The sequence below is a fragment of the Saccopteryx bilineata genome, chromosome 1, assembly GCF_036850765.1.
Source record: "Saccopteryx bilineata isolate mSacBil1 chromosome 1, mSacBil1_pri_phased_curated, whole genome shotgun sequence".
Taxonomy (NCBI): Eukaryota; Metazoa; Chordata; class Mammalia; order Chiroptera; family Emballonuridae; genus Saccopteryx; species Saccopteryx bilineata.
In genome coordinates this window covers 169,471,393-169,492,316 of record NC_089490.1, presented here as the reverse complement: position 1 = coordinate 169,492,316, position 20,924 = coordinate 169,471,393, and the positions used below count along the sequence as shown (strand labels likewise).

The following is a 20,924-nucleotide window of genomic DNA, read 5'->3' as shown; positions in this document are numbered from 1 at the left end:
AAAATAAAATTTAAAAATAATACTATCTAAATATTGGAATGAACACAGGTTCCATAAATGACATGCTCAATAAAAGCTTCAAGAAAAAAATTAAATGTTGTGTATCAACAATTAATATTAACATGGGTTTTGATACCAATATTAACTCTTATACTTGATCTGAAGAGACTGGTTACACCTTCATTTACCCATCCATATGCTAATTTGTTTTATGAATATTCCTTCTGCACTCCTGGAGCAGAAGGCACTGAGCTCTGAGGAGGTGTGGCTCTTTTCACAGCTAACACCACCTCTCACAGAGTGCTTTGGGAGTTCAGGAAAGGGTAAGATTGCATTTGACTGTGAAACTTATGGAGGGGATTAGAGGGGAAATAAAGAATATAAAACAAACCATGAAAAATGAGAATTAGAAAAGAGATAATAGGGCAAAGCTATCATTCCAGATGAACAGCACATTGTAAGAAAGACATACAAAAAGAAAAAGCTGAAAATGTACAGAAAGATAGGTGAAAACTCAGTCCAGTTGGCGTGAACATGCAGGGACAAGAACGTCAGGGTAAGAAAGCAAATAATTTTAGAGGCAGGTCACAAAGGGCTCTTGGATTTGGAGATAGGGTTTCTGGATTTTATTTGGTGTGGACCTTTAAATACGAAGCTTCTGGTGAGATCTGTCTGTCACAGGGGAGATCCTGGCTACCTACCAAAGAACACACTGTGATATTACCTTGATGAATTGACCACCATCCACTATCTGGCCTGCAGTCCCGAAGCCTCAGAAACCTGGTTCTGTCAGCAGAAAACATGTGTCAGTGTGACTGGTACATTCGCTCCCTGAGGCTGAGCTACATTAAAATCAGAAGTTTGCTGGGCGAGCATAAAATCAGAGGCAGAATGCTTTTGTCATCCACACGTTACAGAACATTAGACCAGCCCTTAAAGGGACCACTGTCTCCCTCTCCTGAGCACTGCCAAAGTTTAACTAGGTGTATTATTTTTTCTCTCTCATTTCAGACTCCTTCTGATGAATGATCTTCCTTAAAGTATATTTTACGATATTCAAACAGCCTACATTAACTCTAACGGACATAGGAATCACATCATCTCCCTCTAAGATGACTATACATATACATGAACTGATCCATTTCGTGGGGATCCCACAGTTTAGCTCCGGGAGGGCAATGGTACTCACAAATTTTTGGAGAGCAATTTTTAGTTTCAGAGATATGCAGGTCTGCTCTGTAATATATGGAAGTTTTTGAACAGAGGAGCGCAAAGATCAGAGTTATAATTTGGGAGGAAATTTATTTGTCAATAAAGCACTAGAAGCTGTGGGCAAGGAAAAGTCTGAAAGCATGAAGGTCATCTACAAGCCCAGCCAAGTTGAGAGAGAATAACTATCTGAGCAAAGAAAGAGCAAAAAGCTGTGAATTTAAGAAGTACAATGGAGAAGACTTGGATAGGACTTGCAAGTGATTTCAGTGGGAACAGTTGGGAGGAAAACAGGAATCCAAGATACCTTCAGTAAGACATTTCTTATAATCACCAGCAAACTTAAAAATCTTTGCACAGTTTTAAGTTAAAAGAGTGTTGTAAGTTCTGGAGAAATGACTATAATATAATGCACAACTCATTTACAACCGTGTTGTCAATAATCACAGCAGAGAATTATAAATTTCCTGTATATTTTTGCAAATTTGCATGTATCTGAGCATTTCTGGGAAAAGTAGTCTGAGCTGTCTTCAAATTCTGAGTTTCTTTACTCCAAAATGATTAAGGATTTTTGGCCCAGAGGATTAGCTTTGGAATAACAACAATTTAATAAATGTAGAAACATGTTATTAATTATGCTGCAAAAGTAAACACTCATAATTGGATAACATTATTACAGGGAAATTCTGAAGTAAATATAAAGATCAGAGCATAGAAATAAACTTCTAGGCCAAATTAAATATGCATACAGAAATTGCCTTATTCCAACGGGTTTTTTTTTTTAAGTTCTATTGATTTAACATAAGATAATATTTATGGTGCTAATGTATTTGTGTTTTCTTAGAAAATTTGAATTTAAAAAAAGAAAACAGTTTGCTTAAAATAATTTGAATCTCCTTAACTAGTTAGGCAATTTTATTTAAAAAATCATTTCAGTTGCTTGGCCTGTGGTGGTGGAGTGGATAAGACATTGACCTGGAATGCTGAGGTCACTGGTTCGAAACCCTGGGCTTGTCTGGTCAAGGCACATACTAGAAACGATATGAATTGATGAGTCTCACTTCTCTTTTCCACCCCCCCACTGTTTTCTCTCTCTCTCTCTTTTTCTCTCTCTTTTTCTCCTCCCTCTAAAATTCAACAACTACAATTTAAAAAATATATATTTAAAACAATTTTTAATCATTTCAGTAAAAATCATATTGAAATTTTATAAAAGTTGGAAAATAACCACAATTCTGTTATCATGTTTATACAACATAATTTGGTTTCTATGTGATTTAGTCGATATTTATTTAGAAAAGAAACTTGGCAATAAATGTAATCGTGTCCATTTTAAAAATCATCTTTGATGTATTCACAACCAATACTTATATGTAATACCAATACTGCCTTATCTCTGTAAAAATTAAATTATGGAATGTTTATACCATCTGGGACAAAGTTTTTTCAATGTATAGTTTCGTTAAGTAAAATAAAAAAATAAAGGGTAAACCTACAAACCACAAGAAAGAATTTTATTCAACCACAGATATAATCAGAAACATCACAGGCTCATTCAACAATAAAAAGTGTGAAAATTAAATTACTTGCTCAAATTGAAGAATTAAGAACAAACATTTGAATTACATCTAAGACTACCTATACCTAAAACAACCTACTACTTACAAGGATTACTGTTCACAAAACTCATTTTTAAAGTCCAAATCGACAGGCTATATAGTGCAATAAAACTTAAAAGCCACTCAGGGACATATAGACAGACCGATTAGAAGTCTGTGAATTGTTTTTAACTAAAAAATGATTATGTGTGAACAGCAAATAACTGTTCTAGATCCCGACAGGCATTATCTTGGCCCTATGTTTGATGGTTTATTCCTGATCACGGTACTAATAATAGCAACCGCGCATGCGAGTAACACCAGAGGCACATTTGTTACCTTTGACACTGATGGCAAGCTCTCTCGTATTATCACAAATCCACACAGCACATGTAAATAAGGGGGCATTCATTCTGAGAATAAACACAAGACCTGGCAACAAAGGCCAGGTGGCTTTCAGCTAGCTAGTCGGAGACACAAAGCAGGTCTGAAATTAGATTTCCAGATCTCACTCACTGACTGACCTGTCAACTGCTGTGGTTTTCAATTACATTCAAAAACTTGACTCATGGTATACATTCAAGATCAAATTTTTTAAAAGACTCCTTATTCTCTCAAAAATGACGTGGCATATCTTCTCCTATCTTCACTACCAATTTGCTGTCTGAATTACACATCAGTCCCCGCTGTCAAGTTTCCCATGTTTTCAAATATTTCCACTTAGCAAAATATGCAGAAAATTAAAAAAGCAAAATATAAAAAAAAACCCAGAAAACTTTCAATTCTAAAATTATTTTAAATCGCAATAACGTTAGCAAGCAAAGCTAGCATCTTTCATCAACATGAAATTCTGGGGATAATGTGGTAAATGTGTTGAACTACATAAAACTGTAACTTGGACTAGAGTGCCTTTCAAATTTCACAGCTTCCTAACTAGCATTCCCTCAGTAACCAGCGTGCAGTTCAGTTTCAGTAAGCGCAATAGTCCTTGAAGTGCACAACACCTCAACTAAAAGAAATTGTGTTTCATGTCACAGAAAAATATCTCAGGTAACACTGGGCTAATGCTTGTTGACACAATGTTCTAGAAAAGCACTGCCTCAGGGAATGTTTATTTTAGAGGAATCGGACTGCCTCGGGACATTGGAGGAGAATCTCAGACATAGCCAAGGGCACCTCACACAGTCTCACTGGGGGAAGAGGAGGCTGCCTCTAATTTCATACTATGCTGTAAACCATGAAAGGCCTATAAATATTCTCCTGATATTCTAAAACTGGTTCTTCAGCAGATGCTAATACCATGTGCCAAGGCAATTAGCAAGCTCATATTTCAGAATCTTTTGCTTAGAGTACCCTATGTAAATATTTTGAAAGTCGCAAAGTAGGCTGGTGATAGAAAAGTGAAAGGCTACTCTGAGTAAGGGGCTATCAAATTAATATTTTTAGGACCGCTATCTAGTAAGCATTTTACTATCTTCAGGAAGATAATGTCCTATAATTTTTTTATAGATTTGGGGACACAATTAGATTGTTTCAGTGTCGGTCCCTCTTCCTCTTTCATTCATGTGAAATAATGTGCTTTCCCTTATGCTAAGAATAGAAATCCACAGAATTATCTGGAACACTCGACATATTCCAAAATTGACCACATAAATTTATTTTAATTTTTTATCAGGTAATATTTTATGGACTCATTTATTTCATATAAATACTTAATATAAAATTCAGCATCAAATAAGTTTAGTATTAACTTCAGTAAGTACAAAATATAGAAATTCTGAATTTTAATTCACTCATAACTTTGCTCAGCCTGGCAGCTAATTAATTTTGCTTTTGCTCCAAAACTCTAAAAACAAAGGATCCATGTCCATGAAATAGCTCATCACTGAACAACGTCAATGAAACTCTAGGTGGAGAAGTCTCCAAAATATTAAATAAACAACAAAATGATTTTAAAAACTAGACCTATTCTAACATACTATATCTAACTGAAAACAGATATATACAGATATATATATATATATATATATATTTTTTTTTTTTTTTTTTTTTTCTTTCTTTTTTTTTTTTTTTTTTTTTTCCTGAAGCTGGAAACCGGGAGAGACAGTCAGACAGACTCCCACATGCACCCAACCGGGATCCACCCGGCACGCCCACCAGGGGGCGACACTCTGCCCACTAGGGGGCGACGCTCTGCCCCTCCGGGGCATCGCTCTGTTGCGACCAGAGCCACTCCAGTGCCTGGGGCAGAGGCCAAGGAGCCATCCCCAGCGCCCGGGCCATCTTTGCTCCAGTGGAGCCTTGGCTGCGGGAGGGGAAGAGAGAGACAGAGAGGAAGGAGAGGGGGAAGGGTGGAGAAGCAGATGGGCGCTTCTCCTGTGTGCCCTGGCCTGGAATCGAACCCGGGACTTCCGCACGCCAGGCCGACGCTTTACCACTGAGCCAACCGGCCAGGGCCTGAAAACAGATTTTAAGAGGTATTTGCACACCTCTGTTCCCAGCAGCCTCTTTTACAAGAGACAAGACCCAGAATCAATCCACATGTCCATCAATGGATGAATGGTTAAGCAAATGTGATGTATACATACAATGGAATATTAGCCTTAAAAAGGAAGGAAATCCTGTCATTTGCAACAACATGGAGAAAACAGGAGAGCATCATGATCAGTGAAAATAAGCCAGGCACAAAAAGTCAATTACTATCTTATATGACATAACTGAGGTAGTCAAATTAGTAGAAACAAATAGTAAAATGGGTTACTGGGGGCTGGGGAGAGGGAGAAATGGGGAGTTGTTGTTTAGTAAGTACTGAATTTCAGTTTTGCAAGATGAAAAAGTTTTGGAGAGTGATTACACAATATGTAGTAAGACTTAACACTACGGAACTAAAAATGGATAATGTGATAAATTTGTTATACTTTTAGTACAATGAAAAATATTTTTAAACAATTATACTAAATGAGATAATATAAAGTGTCTGACATATAATAGGCACCCTAAGTAGTGTTTATAGACCAGGAAGCATCATACTCCAGAGTGTAAGATAAGGTTGTGATATAAATATGCCAGTACTGGAGATAGCCTTGCCCGATACTTGCTAGCTGGGTGACCCTGGACCTGTGCTTAGCTTATAGGATTTTACTAATTAATACATAAAATGTGTAATATTTACGGTAGGTAATAAGCTCTATAAAAGTGCTTGTGATTATTGTATTATCAATATCTAGACAAGAAAGAGTCTGTTATTACTTAATATTTTTACTGTTTAATTTTATATTTAATATTTGACTCATTTGATATTCTGAATGAGTCCATTTTTACCACTATGACCCCCTCTAGGCATAGTCAGTCCAAATTCAAGAGCAGCCTATTCATATAAATGATTGATCCATTTTACTTATTTTAAAAGTCACTTTTTAGAATAACAACTAGTAATTAAATTTAAAAAATATCATTTCCAATTAAAGTGCCCAATAAAGTTGCATTTACTCTTATAAATTTGAGCCTATAGTTTTTCAGTTCTTCCCATTTATGTGTTTCAATCTTTTAGTTTAGATATAGATATACACACACATATATATTACATAACTAGAGATTGTTTTAATTTTAACATAATTATCACTGTTGGTTTTCAAAGAATAAAACAGAGGATCTCTATTATAAAAAATAATGTATCAAAGTCTAAAAATAGTTCATTTTACTGTGTGTTCAAAAACCATAAAGATATGGTATTGTTTTATTGATAAAATACTAAAACAACCCTGAAAAGCAGACACACGGGAATACACTTAACTCCTAAATTAATACAGAGAACATGGAAGAAAGTTATAGGGGGGAAATTCACGTATTTACTACTTCCTATGTGTTTGTGTGTAGAAAATATACATATATGTACTAAATTTAAGTTCCTTTTCTAGTTTATATAATTAATAAGTCACCTATTAAATGATAAAACCTAGCCTGACCAGGCGGTGGTGCAGTGGATAGAGCGTCAGACTTGGATGCGGAGGACCCAGGTTCGAGACCCCGAAGTCGCCAGCTTGAGCGCGGGCTCATCTGGTTTAGGCAAAGCTCACCAGCTTGGACCCAAGGTCACTGGCTTGAGCAAGGGTTACTCAGTCTGCTGTTAGCCCCCTGGTCAAGGCACATATGAGAGGGCAATCAATGAACAACTAAGGTGTCGCAATAAAAAATTAATGATTGATGCTTCTCATCTCTCTCCATTCCTGTCTGTCTATACCTCTCTGACTCTCACTGTAAAAAAAAAAAAAATACATATATATATATATATAAAACCTAACAAAGTAGTAAACTTATTTAAAACGTTTTTACATAGTTAAATAATATAATTTTAAAAATCAGTAACATTATTCCTAAGGAAAACAGGCATTAAGAGAATATTGAGTTCTCTTTAAACTATTCATATTTTACAATGAGTCATAATATTGATTTAGAATACCCAAAGCATACAAATGACATATAAAAATGGAAAATGAAAAGAGTATCTCACTTATATTCGAAAGATCATTATTATTATTTTTTTGTATTTTTCCAAAGTGAGAAGGTGGGACAGACGGATAGACTACCACATGCGCCCGACTGGGATCCACCCGGCATGCCCACAAGGGGGCATTGCTCTGCTGCAACTCAAGCCATTCTAGCACCTGACACAGAGGCCATAGAGCCATCATCAGCGCCTGGGTCACCTCTGCTCCAATGGAGCCTTGGCTGCAGGAGGAGAAGTGAGAGATAGAGAAAACGGAGAGGGGGAGGGGTGGAGAAGCAGATGGGCAATTCTCCTGTGTGCCCTAACAGGAATCAAACTAGGTACTTCCACACGCCGGGCCAACGCTCTACCACTGAGCCAACTGGCCAGGGCCTCATTATTATTTATTAAATGTGATTATTTTAGAGTCATTAAATAGATTAATAAAATACCATGGCTCTTCTGAAAGAGGGAATAAAACTGTAGATCAGGCCATTCTCTCTAGCTTCTGAATAGAAAATTCTGCTCTCTACATTTAGAAGTGAGAGATATTTCTGGTTGAAGCTATTATTTCCTTGATAAAGAAAGCAGCTTATAAGTAGGATATGGAGAGCCATGTGATGCCCACTGGAAGTACAGTGTGTCCGTAAAGTCATGGTGCACAGGAAAGCAACAAAAGATGATAGAAATGTGAAATCTGCACCAAATAAAAGGAAAACTCTCCCAGTTTCATACCTATTCAGTGCAGTTTGATGTGGGCTCACGCACAGATTTTTAGGGCTCCTTAGGTAGCTATCCCATATAGCCTCTACAGACTTGTCACTGACTGATGGCCTACCAGAATGGGGATTCTCCACCAAACTGCTGGTTTCCTTCAACTGCTCATCCCACCGAGTAATGTTATTCCTATGTGGTGGTGCTTTGTTATAAATGCGCTGATATTCATGTTGCACTTTGGTCATGGATTCGAATTTAGCGAGCCACTGAACACACTGAACTTTCCACTCTACCGTCCACATCTCGACTGGCATGGCTGTGGGCTGCTCCACTGTATACACAGTGTTACGTCATCATCTGTTCATGCACACATGCTGCCACATCATCCTACAGAAACTGGGAGGGTTTTCCTTTTATTTGGTGCAGATTTCACATTTCTATCGTCTTTTCTTGCTTTCCTGTGACCAGTCAAAAGTGCACCATGACTTTACCGACATACTGTATATTTGGGAGTGGATGGGGCAAGGTAGGTTTATAGTCGTTTGTATGGAAAGTAACATAGGCCCTGGCTGGTTGGCTCAGCGGTAGAGCATCGGCCTAGTGTGTGGAGGACCCAGGTTCGATTCCTGGCCAGGGAACACAGGAGAAGCGCCCATTTGCTTCTCCACCCCTCCACCGCGCCTTCCTCTCTGTCTCTCTCTTCCCCTCCTGCAGCCAAGGCTCCATTGGAGCAAAGATGGCCTGGGCGCTGGGGATGGCTCTGTGGCCTCTGTCCCAGGCGCTAGAGTGGCTCTGGTCGCAACATGGCGACGCCCAGGATGGGCAGAGCATTGCCCCCTGGTGGGCAGAGCGTCGCCCCCTGGTGGGCGTGCCGGGTGGATCCCGGTCGGGTGCATGCGGGAGTCTGTCTGACTGTCTCTCCCTGTTTCCAGCTTTAGAAAAATGCAAAAAGAAAAAAAAAAAGAAAAAGAAAGTAACATAATAATTAATAAATAATAGAAAAATAAACTCTGATTCACATGCTCACTGTAAACTTTTGCTGCCCCCGTACATGGCTGCAATGACAAATGGTTTTATGAAGACATTCTACCTACCTCTCTGCCCTAAATATTTGCATGCTGTAGTATTACTATTAATCTAATTATAAGATATTCTAAATCTTGAATAAAATATTAAGCAAAAACTATATAATCACCATTTGTTAAATAATCATGTCATTAATACATATGTAAAAAAGTATATAGATACATAAACATAACAAATAAGCATACATAAATAAGCAATAAATACTATAGCTTTCATTTTGCAAGGCAGGCATCAAGCATTTCTTTAGAAATAAACAACTGATGGACAGATTGTACAACGCGCCTTCTCTGCTTACGGTCAGCCAAGGACCTCAGCTTACCCTAGCTTTCAGCTTCTTCCAACTGCAAGAAACAAAATTGAAAACATAAAGCCTCTATGGCACTCTGGCTAAGTCCTCACTTAACCTCGTCCAGAGGTTCTCAGAAACTGTGACTTGAAGTGAAATGACATGAACATATAAGCCCATTTGACCATAGGCTAATTGATATAAACAAGAGCGAAGTTTCTACATCATATTTCTGGTCATAAAAACATAATCAAATTTCTAAATTAAAAAAAAAACTATTTTGTAGCATAGGGAATATAGTCAATAATATTGTAATAACTATGTATGGAGTCACTCGGGTACTGGAAATATCAGGAGGTGCACTTTGTAAAGTACATGATTGTCTAACCTCTATAATGTACATACACCTGAAACTAATAAATATTGAATGTAAACTGTAATTGAAAAAAAAATGTTAAAAAGACCCAAAACTAGACTTCTAATATTAAACACTAAAATAAAAGTGAGCTACACATACATGAAGAAAGATTAATAAAAAAAAAAAGGAAGATCATTATTTTCCAACCCACTGACTCCAGTTTGGGATCACAGATGACTGAGGCCTTTTCCCATGACTCAGGGCACAAGGTGGGACATGAGCCTGGACAGATAGATGCCCTTCCATCACAGGATGCACACAGATACCGCACACCCACTCGCACTGGGACAATTTCGACATGTCAATCATCTAATGCGCACATCTTTGGCATGTGGGAGGAAACCAGAGTCCCTTGAGAAAACCCACACAGACATTGGGAGAATGTGTAAACTCAACACAAACTGGTTCCAAGCTGAGAACTGATTTTTTTTCTCATCAATGTTTTAACAAAATGATGCTGAATGAAAAGACATTATTTAAGGACCTAGTATACCAATAATGCAAAAAAGAAATTGTTTTCTTTGCTTTCAGGACTAAGAGTTACATGGAGCCAGCAATGGTATCATTTCTAGAATTATTCCAGGGTAAATTACTTTACATTAATAGTCTTGCCTTTTTTATCTGCATCAGAGAAAATACAACCTTGGCTCTAGTGAGTATTCTGTCCTTCAACTAAGGGGAATGACAACTGACTTCTAATTCCTTTCCACTGATCATCATTATCTACCGCACACAAAAGTGTTCTGGACCTATGACCAAAGATAACTAAAAAAGGTAATGCTAAATGATTCCATTAGGAAATAGGACTTATCTGATATAGGCTCTCCTGACTACCCTGTGTGGGTGCTTTTCTTTGGTTCTGACCTCTTAGATGTGAAGACACTACTACCTGCCCTCATGCTCCTACACCCACAGCCTTAAGTACCAGGTGCCCCAGGTCTACCCTGAATGAAGGATGAACGAATAATATGAAGTTAAGAAGAAAAAGAGATTGAAGGCAACACAAACAATTAACAGGAAAAGATAAAAACTCTTATCATAAAAATGAGACTCAGAGACATGGACAAGAGTGTGGAGGTTATGGGGTGGGGGAAGGGGAGGGAGGGGGTTGGGGGAGGGGAGGGGCACAAAGAAAACCAGATAGGTGACAGAGACAATTGAACTTTGGGTGATGGGAATGCAGCATAATCAAATGTCAAAATAACCTAGAGATATTTTCTCTGAACATATGTATCCTGATTTATCAATGTCACCCCATTAAAATTAATTAAAAAAACCTTATATCAGTGGACACAGAGAATATTTTCAAAAGATATTTAGATGATGAAACAGATACAGTAGTTACTAATATTTTCCTCCCAGAATTGGCTTTGCCTTCTTCTTTCAGTATTCATCTTTTCCTATTAGAGATGACACTGGCCCGTCTCCTTTGTGACTAGTGATAGCCATGTCATTAAGTTCAGGCCTTTGGAATACACACAGAAGTTATGGGTGACAACTTGCAGAGCACTTCTAGGACAGCTGCATGTCCTAGACTTTCTCTTCCTTCCAGTCAGAAAGAAAATGCCAATTTATGGAGAACCCTGAGAGAATAACCCTGAAAGTCCAGGCCTGGACAGCTCACTTCCTGATGATGTCATGGTAGGGGAAAAAAATGTCTTAATTCAGGTACTTGAATCCACAGGCTCCTTTTTGCAGGAACTTAACCTATCTCTGATCCATGGACAGTTGTAAGTGAAAACTGTTTGTGAAGTATCTGAATTCAGCTACATGACCTTTAAATGAAGTACAGGAGTTGAAAAAGAAAGGGAAGATATGACTTAGTAGGCAGCAAAAAACATTTAAAACGTTAGAGCAATAACATTATAAGGTCAAAGAGAAACTATGGGAAAACAATTGAACAAACTGGCAGAGGAAAGACCAAGATGCATACAACTACCATCTGTTGATACCACTCTAAAATGGAACATGACAGATTTGACATAGCATATCCATTTTGGTCCATTGGGAAGTCATGGACTGAGGCAGTTTTGCACTTGAAACCTTGTATTTTATAAAAGTTACGTTTTCTTTTCAGTTACAAAACTGGGTTTGGAGGTGGTCAGCAATGGAAATAAAATGGTTAATAAAAAGCAATAAAGTGCCCTGGCCGGTTGGCTCAGCAGTAGAGCATCGGCCTGGCATGCGGGGGACCTGGGTTCGATTCCCGGCCAGGGCACACAGGAGAAGCACCCATTTGCTTCTCCACCCTCCCCCCTCCTTCCTCTCTGTCTCTCTCTTCCCCTCCCGCAGCCAAGGCTCCATTGGAGCAAAGATGGCCCAGGTGCTGGGGATGGCTCCTTGGCCTCTGACCCAGGCGCTAGAGTGGCTCTGGTCTCGGCAGAGCGACGCCCCGGAGGGGCAGAGCATCGCCCCCTGGTGGGCATGCCGGGTGGATCCCGGTCGGGCGCATGCGGGAGTCTGTCTGACTGTCTCTCCCCGTTTCCAGCTTCAGAAAAATACAAAAAAAATAAAAATAAATAAAAATAAAAAAAAGCAATAAAGTTCTAACAGCCTTAAGGACTGTTCAATTGGCCAAGTACATTTAACATAATGTCCTCCATTTAGTGTGAATGCAAACACTGACCCAGACACTGTGCGAATGGTAAATTGTAGGAATGCGAGAGGAGAGAGAGACTGTAATCTACAGCTGTAGAGAGTCCAGAGTCTAAGATGGAAGCCAAATTGGTAAACTAGGAGGGGTAGAAAAGATGTAACAATTTTTTTTCTTTTTTCTTTTTTTTGTGAGAGAGACAGAGAGGGACAGAGAGACAGGAAGAGAGAGAGATGAGAAGCAACAATTCTTCATTGCAGCTCCATAGTCTCCTTAGTTGTTCATTGATTGCTTTCTCATATGGGCCTTGACTGGGGGACTTCAGCAAAGCGAGTGACCCCTTGCTCAAGCCAGCGACCTTGGGCTTCAAACCAGCGACCTTTGGGCTCAAGCCATCGACCATAAGGTCATGTTTATGATCCCATTCTCAAGCCAGAGCCCCTGCGCTCAAACCGGATGAGCCTGCACTTGAGCTGGTGAGCCCGTACTCAAGCTGGCAAACTCAGGGTTTTGAACCTGGGTCCTCTGCATCCCAGTCCAATGCTCTATCCACTGTGTCACCACCTGGTCAGGCTGGAAGGAATTTCATAAATGGAAAAATGTAGGTAAATACTCCAAAAACTTATGGGAATAGGACAGGATGAGAAGACAATTTACAGGTCAGTCTTTAAAAACACATACATAAGATAACTCTGGCCCACATCATGAAAACTAAAGTTTTATAAGAACACAAAATGTCACTCTGCGTCAGAATCATGAGATCTAATAGTAGTCTTATCGGGAGAGTAGGAAAACAAATGCTTCTATAGCAAGACATGATATTCCTTTTGTACATCTAGCTAAAAAGTTTAAGCATATAATCTCAAACAAGCTGACTTCCCATAAGAACCAGGAAGGCACACTGACCACATATAGAACAGTAAGTGACATTATGTTCTGAATTGAGATGCAAATACTTCATCAGAAAAAAAATAAAACAAAAACCTAACCCATTTCTTTATATTTTAGGAGGAGTATCTGCTTTCTAATTAGCATATAGCTATCTATAATCCAATATATAATCACCTTGATTTTCTAATTATCACGTTACCTATTTGCAGACATACACATATAAAGTATACATATATATGCAATACATGTACATTTATACATAAACCTATATATGCATATGTACCCATGTACATACACAGAATAATGTACTTGTTAATCCACTTAATTATACTTTTCTAATAATTCACTAAAATAATGAAAGCTGGAGAGTTAAAAGTGTCACATACTTCCCTATAATTTCTGTTAGAATGAACCTATACCAAATTGAATAAATTTTGTACTCAATTCAGACTTCCTGTTAGGGTCATATGATATGATACCAGCTCTTCCTAAGAGGCCCTCTCCAGAAACTAGCAGATCACTGGGCATTCTCTGACCCACCTTTGTCATGTGACATCTGACTTGACAAAACTAGTTTCAAATCCTGATGATGAGTATCGTACTGATGGGAGTGGTGCGGGGATGGAAGTGGTACCACAACCATTGCTGAACTAACACCCAATAACAAGGATAGAGGTCAAAATGCAGCATGGGGCTAGCTCTTTGTTGCTACATTAACTCACTGACCCCCAAATTTTCAAAGATTGCCTAAAGCTTCTTTCAAGAAGACAACTGTCTCTCTCCTGATTACATTTCTATATGATTTAAACATTATAAATAGTCCAACATCAAAACCACTGCATACTATATAGTCTGAACTAGCTCTGATCTGTAAATATGCACACTATGTACAAAGGCTTTTATGAATTTTTAAAGAAACTGTAGCCCACAGTCAACAAAAGATCAAAAGAAAGAGAGATAAACACTCATGAGAATGAAACAAACTAACTGTGAAGAATTCCCATGGAGAGTCAATGTTCTCAACTATGATAAAACATAGGTAATGGTTATCACAGTTAAGGGTACTGTTTTATAGTGAGAAACACTAAAAATGTGGTGTTGTTTTTATCAGAATGGATTATCCCTTATTGAAAAACTACTACTGAATAAAGAGAACAGTTGGTTAATTTGTTAAATTTCTTCAAATTATTATGTATACTTTATTTTTGGTACCTATTGTTAGAAAATAAAACAGTAGCCTGACCAGGTGGTTGCACAGTGGATAGAGCGTCAGACTGGGATGCAGAAGGACCCAGTTTCGAGACTCCGAGGTCACCAGCTTGAGCGTGGGCTCATCTGGCTTGAGCAAAGCTCACCAGCTTGGACCCAAGGTCACTGGCTCCAGCAAAAGGTTCCTTGGCGTGCTGAAAACCCGCGGTCAAGGCACATGTGAGAAAGCAATCATGAACAACTAAGGTGTCGCAACGAAAAACTGATGATTGATGCTTTTCATCTCTCTTTGTTCCTGTCTGTCCCTATCTGTCCCTCTCTCTGTCCTTGTAAATAAATAAATAAGTAAATAAAACAAAACAAAATAAAAAAGACAAACATTGAAAAAATAAATAAATAAAACAGTAAACATTCTTGCTTACTATTAATGTACCACAAAGGTAATCATTTCACTATATACCATATTTTCCCATGTATAAGATGTACCTTTTCCCAAAAAATTTGGGGTCTAAAAGCTGGGTATGTCTTATATAGAGCTTATAGATTTTTTTACTTGCATTTCCCTCTTTTTTATGCTTGTTTTTGTCCTCGTTGTTAAAGACAGTGATTTGTCATCAGACACAGATGAGGACAAACTAATGGATGGGAGTTTTGACAATGATGAGGAGTTGTATGAATTTTATGATAAATAAAACTTGAATTCAATAACTTTATGTAATTTTTTTTCAAATTTTGGGCCCCAAAATTAAGGTGCTACCATCCTCAGCATCTGGGGCCAACTTGCTCCAATTGAGCCATGGCTGCAGGAGGGGAAGAGAGAGAGAGAGAGAGAGAGAGAGAGAGAGAGAGAGAGAAAGAGAGAAGGGAGGGCCGAGGGGTAGAGAAGCAGATGGGTGCTTCTCCTGTGTGCCCTGACTGAGAATTGAACCTGGACATACACATGCCAGGCCGACACTCTGCCACTGAGCCAACCAGCCAGGGCCACATTTTATACACTTTAAAAAACAACAAAACTTTATTCAAAGAGCATTGCGAGTATCAAGTGGTCAAAATTATTTGTAATTTTCTTCTATATTAATGCATATTCATTGTAAGCTGGCCTTTGGTTTTACTATTTCTGTTTTACGTTGAGGAAATTAAGAAAATGAGTCATCAATGACAGTGCTTCCCATGTTTATTTACTTCCCCATTACACTTTCTATTCATACTCTTTATCCCTAAAGCTTTATTTTATACGACATACTTATACAGAGAATATATAATATCTAGATTATATTTATTTTAAAAATCACTCCATTAAATATGATGCTGAATTGTACTATCAAGCATTATTCAAAATGAAACAGTTTTCAAATCAATTTGAAATGTATGCTTCAACCTTTCACCAAGAAGTTACTTGTGCAATATGTCAACTATTAAAAGTCACATGAAGAAAGGTAAGGATTAATTTTAGCATTTATTATGCTGAAGCATCCAAAGTTTATTTTCTAAATGAAATTAATTATATTTTTATGGGACAAAAGCCCTAAATAGAAGTATGTCACATTGTTTCTGAAGAGATTCAGAGTCCCTCGTTTCTGTGCCTTAATATAAACTGAATATTCAAATCCATTACTTAAGATACCTATCCTGATGCAGAGCATGTAAAGGTATATTCATGCAGTACAGATTTATTTCCAGAAATGCCTCATAACCACGAACTTCCAGTTGAAAAAGAGCTAAGAAAATGAACATCCTGCAAGACACAAAAGGATTAAGATAATGATTCCAAAGAAGAGGTTAAGAAAATCTGTACATTAGCAGCGGAGCAGATTGTCTAAATAAGGATTGCATATTATGCACTCTGATTTGAGAAATCACACTGTCAGTATGCATTTATCTATTGATAAGCAACAGGTAGCTGAGGACAAAAAGATAGCACTTATCTTCCCCAAGCCCTCTGCGAGTCATCCTTACAAAATGTAATTATCTTACTAACATAAACCATTTCCATATTTTCATGAATTGCCTGTACATCAAAACAGATATTTGCCAAAAATATTTCAGTAAATCCTTCACATAAATTTAAAATATAATTTTAACAGATTTTCCCCTGCAGATCACATAAGAAAACTGAAAATACTATAACAACAAATTATTCTGTCTTTATATAAGTTGGCTGAATGAATCCTAGAATATTCCATTCTTTCAGGCAACGCAGCTTGCCTCACTAGTTTAAATGAAACACATTTACAAACTTCCCAAGTATAGACCCCTTGCTCTTAATAATTCTATAAAGTGATTGGAATAAAGTCACAGACTACCAAGAGATTTCAGGTTAAAAATATAATTTAGAGATGGAAGTCTAAAATTAATTTTTAAAGATTTGGGCACAGCCATGAAGAAATGACATAATTCGGAAGCACTGTCCAAATACTAACAGAATGGTCAGTGTTTTTTCCAAGTGAGGGCATGAGAAAGAGAAATTCTTCTCAGGTTTAGAAATAATTTCATTTGCTTGCCTGCGTTTTTCTTTTTTTAACATTAGCATAAGTTGAAATAAAACATGTTTGGGGGGTTTGCTTTTATAAGAGCATTCATTTAGCAATGAAGTGTTAAGCCTTGTTCATAAAACATGCAAGCAAATCCCATTAGGTATTATCAGTATGCTTTTTCATTCCTGTACCCACGCCTAATATCAACAGCTATATCTAATTTTAAAGTAAAAATTAGCATTTCTTCAGGAATCCCTGCGCCAGGGGCATGTTAGATATCAGGTGAGGAGTGTTGGCAGAAAGGGTAGAGGAGCCAGGATGTAGAGTAGTCGAAGCTTCCATTTATTTTCCCAGATCGTGACAAGAGTGTGAGCTGATTAAAGTTAACTCATCTGCACGTAGTGTACTGCAGATGGACTCCACGAGAAATTCTCTCAAATGTCACAGTAACGGTTGGCAATGTGTCTCTGACTCAGGGTCGCTCCTTTTCAGGGCTTCCGGGTCCAAAGGGTGGGCTGCGGGCGCTAATCAACCTCCTCCCGGGACTACCAATTTGAATGCGTGGAGGTGAACCGCGCTCTAGACGCCCGACCAGCTTTTACGCTGCTTCATTCAGTTCGGGTGGGGGGAAAAGAAAAAAAAAAAAGAAAAAGAGAAAACCCCTGCACATCACTGTCCCTGCCTCCACTATAAAACAAGCTGCCCGTCTTAAAACCTGGCTCCATCTAATAACCGTTTAGGAAACTCCCCGGGCAGTTTACGTATTAACCCTTTCCATGCTACCACCTGCGGAATTCCACCCCACCCCCTCATCCCGCAGATTTTACGGCACGGATTCGTTTTGGAATAAAACGCAATTAAATGCACAGTAAACATGCCCTGTTTTAAAGTTAATGCTGAAACACAAATCTGATCAGTAATTGTATGTAATCAGTAGCGGTTCAACTTCTGCTGACTGGTGCTGCCAAACAGCCTCCCACCCTTGGAGAGTGGGCATTTATAAATCTTACATCTTCCAACCTCCTCCCTCCAATTCCTTAATGGACCATTAGTAACGGGATCGATCCTAGTTACTTTCGTAGCAATACATCGCAAAAGCACATCTACTGTGTTTACTAGTGCCAGAAACACCGTTCAAAAGTTGAGAAGGGCGAGCCAGCACTTTGCAAACCATTGGGGGCCGGAGGGGAAGGAGCGCGGTAGAGTGGGCACCTGGTAAGACCTGAGCTCCCGTGCTGCGGGCCAGCACGCCCTTCCCCTTGCACCAGCCGGGAGGGGGCACCGGAACCGCCAACTGCCCCGGCCGCCGTGCGCCGCCGCGGCTCCTGGACCTCTCCGCAGGGAAAACCGAGCCCACTGCCCACCCGCCCCGGCCGCTGCGGCCCCTCCTCGGAGCAGCGCGCCCGTGTGCCCGGGGATGGGGGTGCGCAGCACTTACGTCTCGGAATTTGTTCCACTGTCCGACTTCCTTGTCATACTGAGAGATTGTGGTGAGCCATTGTTTATTATCCAGAAAATTACCGCCGTCCGACCGCCCCCCGGCCGCAGCCACCGCCGCGGCAGCTGCGAGAGCCTGACTGCACCAGGCAGCTGCACACACACACAATACGGCTGGCACCTTGAGCATCTGGGAAAGGAGACACAACCAGGGGGTGGAAGGGAACAGTGTCAAAGGATGGGTGCGAAGACCGGGGAGACCCTGGAAAGCATGCATCAGTCACGACTGGGATAGAAGGGGGAAGAGACAAGCAGGGACAAGGTGCCCCCTCCCCTCGGGCATTACCCCCAAACCCGGGCACTCACACACGCAGACCCGCAGACCCGCAGACCCGGGGGAGGAGAGGTGGGTATAAGGAAGGAAGCCCCAGCCGCCGCAGCTGGAGCGGGGAAAAGAATGCTTCCAGGCACATCACCTTGTGAGCCCGCACTGTGCTCGCAGCTCCTGCTGGAAATGCAGCCGGGCTGGGCCAACTCGCTGCTTTCAGGAGCCGCCGCACGCGCAGCCGTCTGGAGCGGTCCAGTCAGCTCCCTGCGCCGGGCGCGCTCCCCGCATCTCCGCCTCCCCCCGCGCGCTGCTCTCCGCTTACTCCGGTTGGCTCACCCTCTCCCTCCTCCAGCTCTTTTTTTTTTTTTTTTTCCTTTCCTCTTCCACCTCCTCCTATCCCACCTTCCTCTGGATCCGAGCTGCAGTTAACTCCGGATACGCCGCTGGCTGGATGCAGAGGATGCGCTTGCTCCTCGCCTAAGAATCCGTATCAGCTTTCTAACCTCGCCCCTACCGAAAGGTTCTCATGTTCGCCAGACAGCCTGATCATTTTCTCAGCTCCCGGATTTATTTAACGTAAAGCGTATTGTAGCTCCCTTCGTTGCCTCGGCTCTGCAGGCTCTGCATTTTCGAAGCCAGACGTGGGAAATGAGACCTGAGGAAACTTGACGCATCTCCAACTCAGAGTATCCACCGGACTCTTCTGTAAACCTCGGGCTCAGCTCCGACCTAAAACAAAGCCATCGGCAGGGGCTTGAGAAATGTTTGAATTTCAGAAATCTTAAAGTATGTTGGAGTGAACTTCTACATTGTTACAGAGTGAAACTTTCATATTGAAGTGTAGAATTCTTTAACTTAAAAAAAAAAAAGAATCATTAACAGGTGGGGCGTCTGAGTACACCTAAATCTCCCCCATACTGTAAGCTATTTTCCCTTAATAAAAACTTCTGGGCGACTGTATTTTACGTTTCAGTTCCTGAATCAAAAACTTCCAAAGCACAATCTATGTCTCCCTAATGAGTATGAAACTCCCTAGAATTTTGAAGACCAAACACTAATTTTGCCCTCTAAACCTCCAATTATGACAAAATACTGGGTTTTCCATGTTGTTCCGCATGGTATTCTAAATAAACTGAAAGAAACCAGTGATTAGCCCCCTGTAAAGAAACCCTGATGAAGAGAATTTCTCCCACAGACTTAGAATATTTTGGTCCCCAAAACTTATGGGAGCTAAAACTGAAATAACATGTGTATCTCTATTTAAATTATTAGAGGTCATTTCAGACATAAATACATCTCTCAAAACTATGACCTTTGAAAATTTCATGTAGCTTCCAAACTTTAGAAGCTGTTTGAATAGCATTTTCCATTTCAATCTCTCAATGCCTGTGTAATGTTTTCCAAATTATATTAATATAGGAATCAAACACAATGATTAATTAATATTGGGTTTTAATTTTTAAATGTAGGATTTAAAAGAGAATGTATAATATGTAAAATAAATTTTTAAAAAATGCTACTTTTTTAACTCAGGTATTTCCTTCCATTATTCTCCTTTCCACTGTGCTGAATAATAGAGGAAAAAATAAATAAACAGAATTCACAATTACAATGCAATAGAAGTCCGAACTGATATAGACACATATCAGAGAACTTTAAGGTTACTAAAGGATATATTCTCCAAAGATATTTATTTTGGCCTAATCACAGATGAACATGCCATGAACTTTCCCATGTTCTAATCCTTGTTTAGAAAATCATAGATAATAGTTCTCAGGTCCACACTCTGCTATCACCTCTTCCTGCCTTTAGATCCTTCATCCTTCTTCATCCCCAGTCTCACCAATTTACCTCCAAATTTAAAGAAGTACTTTCCTTCTAATTCAATGAGGATGTTTAAACATGTTGAAAACTATATTTTTTAAAATTTAAGTGTAATGAATAAAGCACAGAAATTGTGCCTTAGATGAAACTCTGATACACAGAAAGTCAGTAATTGTTCAATTGAAAATGACTTTCAAGTCATTTTCTGAGCAGTAGTGCAGTGGATAGAGCATCTACCTGGGACATCAAAGGTTCAAAACCCGGAGGTTGCTTGCTTGAGCACTGACTCATCCAGCTTCAGTGTGGGATCATAGACATGATCTGATGGTCGCTGGCTTGAGCCCAATGGTCTCTGGTTTGAAGCCCAA

General features: G+C 39.5%; 1 protein-coding gene across 1 annotated transcript in view; it reads right to left on the bottom strand.

The window, feature by feature from the left end:
- The window catches only part of SPOCK3 (SPARC (osteonectin), cwcv and kazal like domains proteoglycan 3), a 366,111-nt gene extending 347,092 nt beyond the window's left edge, over positions 1–19,019 (bottom strand). The window contains exons 1-2 of the mRNA XM_066279585.1: positions 18,881–19,019; positions 18,406–18,594 (exon numbers count right to left, since the gene is read on the bottom strand). Coding sequence (XP_066135682.1) covers positions 18,406–18,594 — 189 coding nt within the window. The 5' untranslated portion in view covers positions 18,881–19,019. The remainder of the gene's footprint in view (positions 1–18,405; positions 18,595–18,880) is intronic.
- Positions 19,020–20,924: the final 1,905 nt, after the last annotated feature.